The sequence below is a fragment of the Anabrus simplex genome, chromosome 1 (assembly GCF_040414725.1).
Source record: "Anabrus simplex isolate iqAnaSimp1 chromosome 1, ASM4041472v1, whole genome shotgun sequence".
NCBI lineage: Eukaryota > Metazoa > Arthropoda > Insecta > Orthoptera > Tettigoniidae > Anabrus > Anabrus simplex.
In genome coordinates this window covers 646,451,047-646,464,066 of record NC_090265.1, presented here as the reverse complement: position 1 = coordinate 646,464,066, position 13,020 = coordinate 646,451,047, and the positions used below count along the sequence as shown (strand labels likewise).

General features: G+C 44.3%; 1 protein-coding gene across 1 annotated transcript in view; it reads left to right on the top strand.

The window, feature by feature from the left end:
* The window catches only part of LOC137502782 (uncharacterized), a 142,886-nt gene extending 131,125 nt beyond the window's left edge, over window positions 1-11,761 (top strand). The window contains exon 3 of the mRNA XM_068229769.1: window positions 11,580-11,761. Coding sequence (XP_068085870.1) covers window positions 11,580-11,761 — 182 coding nt within the window. The remainder of the gene's footprint in view (window positions 1-11,579) is intronic.
* The last annotated feature ends 1,259 nt before the right edge of the window (window positions 11,762-13,020 follow it).

Below are 13,020 nucleotides of genomic sequence, written 5' to 3'. Positions count from 1 at the left end.
TCCTTTGATCTGAATATTCAGAATATTTTAATTTAGCAGCGTCCCTTTGCTTTTGATATGTTGTTTGTAAAGTTGTTTTAAACGATCTTATGTTGTGGGTACTCCTAGATATATACGTGCATGTAAAAATCGCTAATTATTATTTTGTGGGTACTCCTAGATATATATGTGCTTGTAAAAATCGCTAATTAAGAAATATGCACTTCCACAAGAATAAATTATTTCCTTGCGGATAGTGGTAACTAATCCTCTAAAATTTAGGGCCTCTCAGGGTGCATGCGCCTGGTGCATACACTGTGCACGGTGCAAAAGACGACTTCGCTTGGTTGACCAGAGTGCAGACCCCCACTCCTCGATTTGGAGCAATAGCGCCGTCTCTCTCTTTCCCCATGCCTGTCTCGCTCGCTCCCCCTGTCTTCCTCTTCCTCACTTGCTCCGTAGCGCTCCAAATCCGAGCCGAGTTGAGCCGAGCTTAGTCGAGTAGGCCAGAGGCTAAGTATTAGTCCGAGCCGAATGGGACCGATGCACTGTGCAGAGGAACGCTGCGCAGCAGTTTGCACGCGTGAGATTTTGGGCGTTTGAGAGGCCCTTCTCTAAATATTTCTCTCTCTCTCTCTCTCTTAAGATAAGTTATAGGCATTATCATCGTAATTTCTTTTTGCTAGGGGCTTTACGTCGCACCGACACAGATAGGTCTTATGGCGACGATGGGATAGGAAAGGCCTAGGAGTTGGAAGGAAGCGGCCGTGGCCTTAATTAAGGTACAGCCCCAGCATTTGCCTGGTGTGAAAATGGGAAACCACGGAAAACCAGCATCGTAAAATGAATGTATGTTGTAGTCCCAAGTGTACTGTACAAAAGAGAAAGTCGAACCTTTATTTAGGGTTTCCCAAAGACAGAAGAGAGCAAATTAACAGCTGAAGTCGAAACTTAGCAGTACTTTTAGTTCTTATTCTCTTGAACAGGGTGATTGTGTCACTCCTACTTCAGAGGAATGTTTGGTACGTTGCCGTAAAACCGCATTTAGACGGTGCATCTCTTCTTGCTGCTAGAGGCAGACTGAAGTATGCAGCGCCGTTTGATTCTATCGTGTGCTCACGGCTAGGTGCAAATAGTTGCAAGTGCTCACCGTACTGAATAGTGATCTCCGTGCCCCATTTTGTGCAACACGTGCTTTGTTTGTAATGGTGTCTACGTTTGTTTGTGCTTGAAGTTAAGGTATAAGGTACACATGTAAATTCAACATGTGTATTACTCTTAAATGTGCAGACTGATATTTTAAACATATACTGAACATAAACGTATAATGGGAATCATCGGTGGCTAAAAATCGGACGTGTGCTTACTAAAATGGCCTCTTTCATATTAATAACTTGTTTCTTTAAACAGTAAATTGCCGGTATTCTTGAAAATTTTCGGAATGAATGACAGTTATCATTCCGACCCAAAAAATGTAGTGTTGTATGTGGAGAGTCACGAAAAGGTGCAGTGTCTAAACTCGGTTTTACCGGGCGAGTTGGCCGTGCGTGTAGAGGCGCGCGGCTGTGAGCTTGCATCCGGGAGATAGTAGGTTCGAATCCCACTATCGGCAGCCCTGAAAATGGTTTTCCGTGGTTTCCTATTTTCACACCAGGCAAATGCTGGGGCTGTACCTTAATTAAGGCCACGGCCGCTTCCTTCCAACTCCTAGGCCTTTCCCATACCATCGTCGCCATAAGACCTATCTGTGTCGGTGCGACGTAAAGCCCCTAGCAAAAAATATAATAACTCGGTTTTGGGCTACCTTGGCAAAGGACATGCACCATGTCGCTCCTCGAGTAACCTCAGTGAGCACTAAGCGAGCGTTCAGCGGGCTAGTCTAAGGTTAGGCGCAATACGTCAGAGCAACATAACGACAGTACGTACACTATAATGAAGCAGTGTATTAGGACGAAGGTCATTATGACTGATACACGAGTAGTGCGGTACACATTTCAATGTACTTTAGGATAATTATTATTTGTTTAGTGAGTATACTTAGCGTGTGGTGATATACAGTATTATCCCTTAGGACATTTAACTTACAACGCCATTACAAGGCCCAGTACTTTTTGCCTGGGTGACATGAGCTCCTTAACGTATACTTACTTCATGATCATTATGCATTTCATGAAATTGGCTCTCTTGCCTGTTGTTTAAAGGTGCCTAACATCTAGGTCTGGCTCTCTTGATAACATCCGTATGGGTGGAGGCGGGAAAGTACATCCGTGGTATTCCCTTCCTGACGTAAAAGGCGACTGGAAGGGGTCGTGTCGGGCTGCCCCTAGCTTAGTCTGTTGTTGATTCCCATTACTTGTGCCAGATCCCTCACTCTCCTCTTCCTATTTGACCTCCATTGGCCAACTCTTGTTCTTTTCCGATATTACAGTTGCGAGACAGGGAGGATTTCATCTTCGTGCAATTCGTGGTTCTTTCATTTTCTTTGCCGATACCTGCATTCGTTCGAAGGGTTGGACCTCTTTCTAGGTCTTAATATAAGGAAAGATCTTCATTGGGGCAATCACATAAATATGATTGTAAATAAGGGGTACAGATCTCTGCACATGGTTATGAGGGTGTTTAGGGGTTGTAGTAAGGATGTAAAGGAGAAGGCATGTAAGTCTCTGGTAAGACCCCAACTAGAGTATGGTACTTGTGTATGGGACCCTCACCAGGATTACTTGATTCAAGAACGGGGAAAAATCCAAAGAAAAGCTGCTCGATTTCCAAGTTTGTTGTGTTTCCAGCCATTTACCCCAGATGCTTCTTACCCCTCTGTGTACCACAGAAACTCCGAATCAATAATAATAATAATAATAATAATAATAATAATAATTTAAAGATTCTGTACTGATGTAATTTTACCCTGAGCGAGACCTCAATTGCGTGTAGGAAAGGGCTTTCCTTGTAGAGCGGACGAATATTAAAATAGGCTTCATTAAATCAAAAACTTGTTTATATATTTAGTTCTGCACGTTTCCAAGCGTCATGTATGGTTTGACTGCTGCTGACCGGCCTGTGATTTCTCCAGCCACAACATCGGTCCACTTAATGGACCACGTCTCCTCTTTGTCTCCATGACAATGCGAGCTCTACCAGATGGGGAAGTTGCCAAATGATACGTTTAGATATGAATGGGATTGTTTCAGCCGGGAGCTCAGAACATTCGTAGTTGTAAGCTCTTTATGCTAACAGAAGGGGCGCAATTTGTCTAATGACCTGTGCTACTGTAATGTCGACACTGATATGTACCTGTAGTACCTGTTGAACAACTAGAGTAGAACGCAGCCGGGAAGGCGGTTTGAGGAGGGTGGCGCAGTAACATTTGCGTGCTTGGTAGTATGACGTATTTTCCGCAGAGCCAATAGAATCATTTCAGTAAGAGTTACCTGTTTGTGAGGGTCACGAGTGAATGTTTCGAGTTTTATTTGTAAATATCATAATCAGCGAATTTAGGGAATTATTTGCGTGTGTAAGATGGATCCAGAAAGAGCAAAAAGACAAGTATTGCATCGCCAGGCGAGGGAAATAGTATTTAGAGTGTATTTGTAGTTTGTAAGCATGCAGCAGCAGGCGTTCAGAGGCGGGGAAGGCGAGGAATGCGATGTTGCCATGCCACAAAAGAGACAGCACTCGCGTGTGGTATCGGCCTAAAACTGTACAGAGGATAACAAGCTACAGAAATAAAAATAATGTAGTGTTCAGGTCGCCAGGGAAGAACCCGAAGAGAAAGAAGCCAGTGACGGACCTCGATGATTTCAATAAAAATGTTCTGCGTACAACAATATTTGATATGTATAAAAATGACGAATATCCTACGGCATTGAAACTGGCCCGGAAAATGAAGGTAGCAGTGGGTTTTAAAGGCAGTAAAGATTCTATACTGCGGATTCTGAAAAGAATGGGTTTCTTCTTTAAGAAATGCAATGACGGGATAAAAATCCTAATGGAAAGGGTTGACATTGTTGCAGCTAGAATAACCTTCTTGAGAACAATTCATAAAATAAGAGAAGCCAGGAAGTCTTTAATATTCTATCTAGACGAGACGTGGGTGAATAAGAACCACACCAAAAGTGCCTGTTGGGAAATGCGTGATGGTTCTGGAGGATTGAGGGTACCCGTTTGTAAGAGAGGACGCCTCATTGTTTGCCATGCCGGTTCATCTGCTACTGGACTCATCCCGCAATGCAAAGTAGTATTTCGCTCGAAATCCAAGACAACACATTCAGACTACCATTAAGATATGAACTATTCCCGTTCAAGAAATGGTTTGTGGAAAAATTATTGCCTAATATACCACCCAATTCCACAATAGTAATGGACAATGCCAGTATTCATTCTTTTCAACTCGACCGAGCTCCATACACCAATACTCGGAAAGCTGATATACTGTCTTGGCTTTCGAGGCGCAATATTCCTCGCACTTCTTCCCAGACAAGAGAAGAATTACTCGCTGTGGTAAAATTATTTACTTCAAAGACAGTATCATATGAAATAAACAGCATTGCCGAACAACATGGCCATCAAGAAGTTCGCCTCCCCCCACCACTGCCATTATAATCCAATTGAGCTCATTTGCGCCCAAATGAAAGGATATGTTGCCGACAAAAACAGCACTTTTAAAATCGCCGACGTTGAGAGACTGACAAATGAAGCTATTGCAAGCATATCAACTGAGGCATGGGAAAAATGTGTACGGCACGCGAAGGAATTACAAGAGGAAGATTATTCGCGAGAGATTCCTAGGGATTATGTAATGGAGCCCTTCATTATCAATCTCCAAGATAGTGACGAAGAAAGTGGGAGTGGAGACGACGATGACGGAGAAGACGATCTTCGCGGTATCTCTGCGAATTAATGCTCAGGTAATTTTGTATTTATTAATTTAATTTATGTTTTAATTTTGTTTTAATATCTGCTGTAGTTTTCTTTCTGTGTTTATTGTTAGCTTTTTTCATATTATAAAATTAGTACTCAAAAGCTTCTCAATTCCAATACGGTATACGGCTCGCGCAAGTGTATTTATTACATTAGTTTGGCAATTGCATATTTATTTACCGAACTCGATAGCTGCAGTCGCTTAAGTGCGGCCAGTATCCTGTATTAGGGAGATATTGGGTTCGAACCCCACTGTGGGTAGCCCTGAAGATGGTTGTCCGTGGTTTCCCATTTTCACACCAGGCAAATGCTGGGGCTGTACCTTAATTAAGGCCACGGCCACTTCCTTCCCTCTTCCTTGTCTATCCCTTCCAGCCTTCCCATCCCCCACCAAGGTCCCTGTTCAGCAAAGCAGGTAAGGCCGCCTGGGGGAAGGTACTGGTCATCCTCCCCAATCGTATCCCCCGACCCAACGTCTCGTGCTCCAGGACACTACCCTTGAGGCGGTAGAGGTGGGAACCCTCGCCGAGTCCGAGGGAAAAGCCAACCATGGAGGGTAAGCAGATTAAGAAAGAAAGACATATTATTATTTTTATTTATTTTCCAAGGAAGGTGCACCTATTTTACCTGAAAGTATGTTAGGGCTATCATTTATAACGATGTAACATTAAAGGTTTTATATATAGTTCTTGAGAAAAAATTCTGCATGAACACATTACAAAGAGTTAGATACGAATACGAATAAAAGCTGAAGTGAAAAGCCTTTACCAAAATATATCAGAAACTGGTGGGGAAAATTTACATTGCAGTAAGTGAGGTGAACTAACAAATTGTTTCTTTTGTTGGCATGTAGTAGACAACAGAAAATTAAATGAGCTACAGTTTTTTCTGACTGGCACTTACAAAGGTCCAGTCATAAACTTTGTAAGTATAAACATAGATTCGAGGAATTTTGAGATTAAACGTAGATGAACAGTTGGAAAGAACAACTCCCACGTGACATGTCCCTTCATACTGTTTGTCCATAGAGAGTTCCAACTCTCTTCCATTTCATTTCTAAATTTCTTCTTCACATGAGATACGGGACACGTAGAGAAGCTGAAATCGATATGCCATCGAGCTGAGGATCTTGCTAATATGTCCACCCTCTCATTTCCAACAGTTTTACCGAATTAAAACAAATATGAAAGTTGCTGATTAAGATTAAATTCCTAACGTGTGAGGCCAGTGGAAATAAATAAATAAATAAATAAATAAATAAATAAATAAATAAATAAATAAATAAATAAATAAATAAATAAATAAATAAATAAATAAATAAATAAATAAATAAATAAATAAATAAATAAATTACATGAAACATGAGGCAAACATTTGAAAAGTAGAGACAAAATTAAACTTTTATTTGTCCGGCCCCGAGGTGTAGGGGGCGATGTGTCCGCCTGTCACTCGGCGGCCCCGGTTCGATTCTCGGCCTGGTCAGGTTTTTTAAATTGTAACTTATTAATATCCCTGTCCTGGAGTCTGGGTGTTTGTGTCGTCCTTTCCTCACATTCAACACTTTACACTTCCGCCATTTACATAATACACGCAGGTTCCTCACTTATGGTGAAAGTGGGAGCAAACGATCTTCATAGATCGACGCCCCGAACAAATAGCATTTTTTTAAAAACTTTTATTTATGTAAACTGGATTGAGGAAAATGTCCAGGGATCTGGTATAAGTACTTTCCTGGAGTGAGTGTGAGAATATCACGAGTATATCTGGTTTGTTCCACTTTGCTTTCGGAACGAACACCTCAACAACGTCACTTGATACTTGCAAAGGTGTGGTGGTAGACGGGAAATGAAAATGTGTGCTGTGTGATTTTTATCATAATAAATCATCATCGTAAATCACGTCCAGTGCCTAAACCGAGAAGTACTGGCTTGCAATTTGCGGTAATCCCGTTCTCGCTAATAATATGAAATTAGTATACACTGACTGACAGAGCAAATGCAACACCAAGAAGGAGTGGTTCGAAAGGGATGAAAGTTGGGGAAAAAACAGAGACGGCACGGACGAATAATTGATGTTTATTTCAAACCGATATGCAGGTTACACAATGCGCACGGCATCGACTCAGTAGGATGTAGGACCACCGCGAGCGGCGATGCACGCAGAAACACGTCGAGGTACAGAGTCAATAAGAGTGCGGATGGTGTCCTGAGGGATGGTTCTCCATTCTCTGTCAACCATTTGCCACAGTTGGTCGTCCGTACGAGGCTGGGGCAGAGTTTGCAAACGGCGTCCAATGAGATCCCACACGTGTTCGATTGGTGAGAGATCCGGAGAGTACGCTGGCCACGGAAGCATCTGTACACCTCGTAGAGCCTGTTGGGAGATGCGAGCAGTGTGTGGGCGGGCATTATCCTGCTGAAACAGAGCATTGGGCAGCCCCTGAAGGTACGGAAGTGCCACCGGCCGCAGCACATGCTGCACGTAGCGGTGGGCATTTAACGTGCCTTGAATACGCACTAGAGGTGACGTGGAATCATACGCAATAGCACCCCAAACCATGATGCCGCGTTGTCTAGCGGTAGGGCGCTCCACAGTTACTGCCGGATTTGACCTTTCTCCACGCCGACGCCACACTCGTCTGCGGTGACTATCACTGACAGAACAGAAGCGTGACTCATCGGAGAACACGACGTTCCGCCATTCCCTCATCCAAGTCGCTCTAGCCCGGCACCATGCCAGGCGTGCACGTCTATGCTGTGGAGTCAATGGTAGTCTTCTGAGCGGACGCCGGGATTGCAGGCCTCCTTCAACCAATCGACGGGAAATTGTTCTGGTCGATATTGGAACAGCCAGGGTGTCTTGCACATGCTGAAGAATGGCGGTTGACGTGGCGTGCGGGGCTGCCACCGCTTGGAGGCGGATGCGCCGATCCTCGCGTGCTGACGTCACTCGGGCTGCGCCTGGACCCCTCGCACGTGCCACATGTCCCTGCGCCAACCATCTTCGCCACAGGCGCTGCACCGTGGACACATCCCTATGGGTATCGGCTGCGATTTGACGAAGCGACCAACCTGCCCTTCTCAGCCCGATCACCATACCCCTCGTAAAGTCGTCTGTCTGCTGGAAATGCCTCCGTTGACGGCGGCCTGGCATTCTTAGCTATACACGTGTCCTGTGGCACACGACAACACGTTCTACAATGACTGTCGGCTGAGAAATCACGGTACGAAGTGGGCCATTCGCCAACGCCGTGTCCCATTTATCGTTCGCTACGTGCGCAGCACAGCGGCGCATTTCACACCATGAGCATACCTCAGTGACGTCAGTCTACCCTGCAATTGGCATAAAGTTCTGACCACTCCTTCTTGGTGTTGCATTTGCTCTGTCAGTCAGTGTATTTCGCGTGATTGCATGACTCTCTCGTATTTATATAGCAGAATACCTAGCGAATACTTGTATTTAGATTAATCTGATTTTCCATTCTGTACATCAAATATAAAGCGACCTACTTTAGCTGTAGAAACATGCTGGAAGACACCGCATTGCTTGGCAGGTTATAAATTTTAAGAAAAACTTGATGAACTACTAAACAGGATGAGTAATACTTGCTTTCTTTCCTTTTAACACATACATATGAGACAGTAGTCATACAGCAGATATTTACGCCTACATAAAGATAAACCAAATGTGGTTTTAAACTATCCGAACTCGAGTATGATAGTCGAGTATCAGTTACTGGCTTGTCACCAAGGGGGCCATTTTTCAAATTTAGACCTATATATGTGAGGTTTCTGAAATTAAAGCTACCTCTCTATAGTACAGATTCCACGTAAAACTTGGAGATCCAGGTGTTCACGTAATCAATTGTCATGTCTTGAATTCTGCATTAATTCACTCCTAGAGTGAGAGGTCTGTTTGCTCTTATCTTCCGTGTTTTCCCATTTTCACGCCAGGTAAATGCTGGGGCTGTACCTTAATTGAGGCCACGGTAAGAACTATCTGTGTCGGTGCGACGTAAAGCAACTAGCAAAAAAAAAAAGCTCTTATCTTCTCTTTCCTTCTGTCATCTGTCTTAAAACCTAACTGTGGAGGCAATGGATTGGCGACCACACGTCCCCTGGCTGAATTTGGCATTGTTCCCTCTGACTTGTACAAGGATTCTCACTTTCAATAATCCTATCCGACCTCCTTTGTTGAACTCTTGTTCTGGGGCCGATGACCTTAGATGTTAGATCTCTTTAAACAACAAGCATCATCATCATCATGATGATCATCATCACACTCTTGTTCTGGTCTCGGCATTACTAGATTTTCGAGGCCTAGTCTTTCGTTTACACGCCTTTCATGGCCCTTCAATTTTTTTAATCAGTAACCTCTTCCTTTTTTGTTTTGTTTTTACAAGTTGCTTTACGTCGCGCCGACACAGATAGGTATTATGGCGACTATGGGACAGGAAATGCCTAGGAATGGGAAGGAAGCGGCCGTGGCCTTAAATAAGGTACATTCGGAGTATTTGCCTGGTGTGAAAATAGAAAACCACGAAAAACCAAATTCAGGGCTGCTGTGGGGTTCAAACCCACTATCTCCTGAATGCCAGCTCACAGCTGTGCGACCCTAACTGCACGACCAACTCGCTCGGTTAACTTCATTATTTGAAGGGTTGTAGCTCTAATACTTTTCCTCTATTCATGGTAAAATACATGTCTTTATTATTATTTTTAACAATTTGCTTTACGTCGCACCGATACAGATAGGTCTTATGGCGACGATGGGATAGGAAAGGACTAAGAATGGGAAATATCTCCCGAATGCAATCTCACGCCTGCGCGATCTTTACTGCACGACCAACTCACTCGTTTAGCTTCATACCTTGAAGAGTTGTAAGTCTAATAGTTTTGCTCTGATTCGTGGTAAAAGACATGGTTGCAAAGACGTACTTCCCTTTCAAACAATGATCACAACCACCACCACCACCACCACCATATTTGTTAAATGGTGACCGACTATGACGGGATTCCATCTCGTGATTTCGGATACAAGGTGCGAGGATATAACCAGCAGCACAGCACGTTCTGATTCCTATGAACAAATTAGTTCTGTACTTGTTATCACTCTACATTTATAATGAATATGATGGCGAGACACGATACATGTAATGTTTTGGGTCAAATAAATTATCTTGCAGCACTGGGGCCATATCGTCTGCATATGTGTAAATCGCAACCCTCTCTATCCTTACCGCTTGCACATCATATGTAACGGTGTTGAATAGGAAGGGGCTTCAACCGTTCCTCTATAGCAGGGACTCTCAGAGTGCATGCGCTTGGTGCATGCACTGTGCACGGTGCAAAAGACGACTTCCCATGGTTGACCAGAGTGCAGACCCCCCACTCCTCGATTTGGAGCAATAGCGCTGTCTCTCTCTTTCCCCACGCCTATCTCGCTCGCTCCCCCTGTCTCCCTCTTCCTCACTTGCTGCGTACTGCTCCAAATCCGACCCGAATTGAGCCGAGTTGAGCCGAGTTGAGCCGAGCTTAGCCGAGTAGCCCAGAGACGAAGCGTTGGTCCGAGCCGTGCCGAGCGGAAGCGATGCACAGTGCACGGAGCTCATGCGCCTCGATTTGCACGCGTGAGATTTTGGGCGTTTGAGAGGCCCTGCTCTATAGAACACCAATATTCGGTAAATTGCTTCGAAGACCGGTATCGTGTTGTCGATCACTACCTTGTCACTCGCCAGTATGTCCTTTACTAGCCGAACTAAGTGGTTCCCTTGTCCTCTGAAGTGTTGTGAGTTTCGTTCTACTGACCGAGTCGAACACCTTTGGCTGCAGTATATATTATTATTATTATTATTATTATTATTATTATTATTATTATTATTATTATTATTATTAAATGAAATGAATATGACAGGTGTCACTCTCAGTATTCTTTTTTTTTTGCTATTTGTTTTACGTCGTACCGACACACATATGTCTTATGACGACGATACTCCCAGTTTAAGAACATCACGGACGACCATAAATAAAAAATTAACAAATGTTCAGCATGACGAAGCTCTGTTATGTAACCAAGCTCAGCTACGCTCAGGAATTAAACATTACCATCGATCTAATTTTAACTACTTTAACAGCTTTTGGAAGACCGGTATCGTCCGCCGAGGTGCCGGAATTTAGTCCCGCAGGGATTATTTTACGTGCCGGTAAACTTACCCACACGAGCCTGATATATTTGAGCATCTTCAGATACCACCAGACTGAGCGAGGACCGAACCTGCCAAGTTGGGGCCAGAAGGCCAGCGTCTGAACCATCTGAGCCACTCAGGCTGGCGATCCAATTCTCTTTTCTTTGATTTTATAAACATTATCTTTGTTGCTCTGGAGTTAATAATGCTGAGCCGATGTATCAATGTTGTTAAATTATCCAGCAATCTGTCATAACTGTTATCCGATGTATATCTCTTACTGTAATTATAGGAGAGTGCTGATTTGATTTATTCAGATGTAAGCCCCCAATTCAATCGATTCTGTCATCATGAATAAATCACGTTAATTAAGTGAAGTGCGCAGCATAGAAGTTTATTCTGATTTACTTCTGAAAGCATTTCATATTTTGACCGGCAGCAGATGAGACAAGAGACGTAACTCTCAGGTGAAAATGTTAATTACACAGCGTTTTGAAAGATATTGTGACAATGAAGGCCGAGAGTGTGGGGGTTCAGCGAAAGTCTACAAAGGCTGGCGAGAGGCGAAAATACTGGCGCAGCGGCGACAATCTGTGTGGATCATGTGCGAGCAAAACAATTCCGGGAACTGTTGAGGCTCGCGATAAGAAAGCTCTTTGGAAGAAGCTGGAAGCTGGTTAATGATGAAGAATGCGCTCAGAATGATCTGGAAATGGAGACTATGAGGATCTTCCGAGGGTTTATATAAAGAGCGCAACCAACGAACTCTAGTCAGTATGGAGTGAGCCACGCGTGAGTACAAGCCAATCTTGCTTGAGTCAGTGGCGAGTGAATGCCTGCAGTTACGAGACGGTCGCGAATCCAAGAGGAGTCATTCAGTCTGGGGTGAGTCACGGCGAGTAAACGCCAGCAGTCACGAGTTCGTCGCCAGTTCGCGAAGAATCATTCTGTTTTGAATGAGTTAGTAGTGAATGAATGGCAGCAGTCACGAGTCGGTCGCGAGTTCGCGATGAGTCATTCAGTCTTGAGTGAGTCAGTGGCGAGTGAACGCCTACAATTACGAGTCGGTCGACAGTCCGAGACGAGTCATTCAGTCTTGGGTGAGTCAGTGGTGAGTGAACGCCTGCAGTTACGAGACGAGTCATTCAGTCTTGGGTGAGTCAGTGGTGAGTGAACGCCTGCAGTTACGAGACGAGTCATTCAGTCTTGGGTGAGTCAGTGGTGAGTGAACGCCTGCAGTTACGAGACGAGTCATTCAGTCTTGGGTGAGTCAGTGGTGAGTGAACGCCTGCAGTTACGAGACGAGTCATTCAGTCTTGGGTGAGTCAGTGGTGAGTGAACGCCTGCAGTTACGAGACGAGTCATTCAGTCTTGAGTGAGTCAGTGGCGAGTGAACGCTTGCAGATGCGAGACAGTCGCGTGTCCGAAACGAGTTATTCAGTTTTGAGTGGTGAGTCAGTGGCAAGTGAACACCAACAATTCCGAGACGGTCGCGAGTCTGTGACAAGACGAGTCATTTCAGAGAAGAGTGAGTATGTCAGAGGGGTACGCGTAGTTCACCGCGGCTTGTTAGTTGTGAACCAAAGAGTTGGCTATGCAGTTAGGAGTGCGCAGCTGTGAGCTTGCATTCTGGAGATAGTGGGTTCGAACCCCACTGACGGCAGCACTGAAGATGGTTTTACGTGGTTTTCCATTTTCACACCAGGCAAATACTGGGGCTGTACCTTAATTAAGGCCACGGCCACTTTCTAACCACTCTTAGCCCTTTCCTATCCCATCGTTACCATAAGACCTGTCTGTGTCGGTGCGCCAGAAAGCAAGTAGGAAAAGAAAAAGAAAATAAGTTAGTTGTGGACTGAACTGCACTGTGAACGAGGCTGCGCTGCTGGAGGCTTATTTTAAGTATTGTCCGGCTCCATGGCTAAATGGTTAGCGTGCTG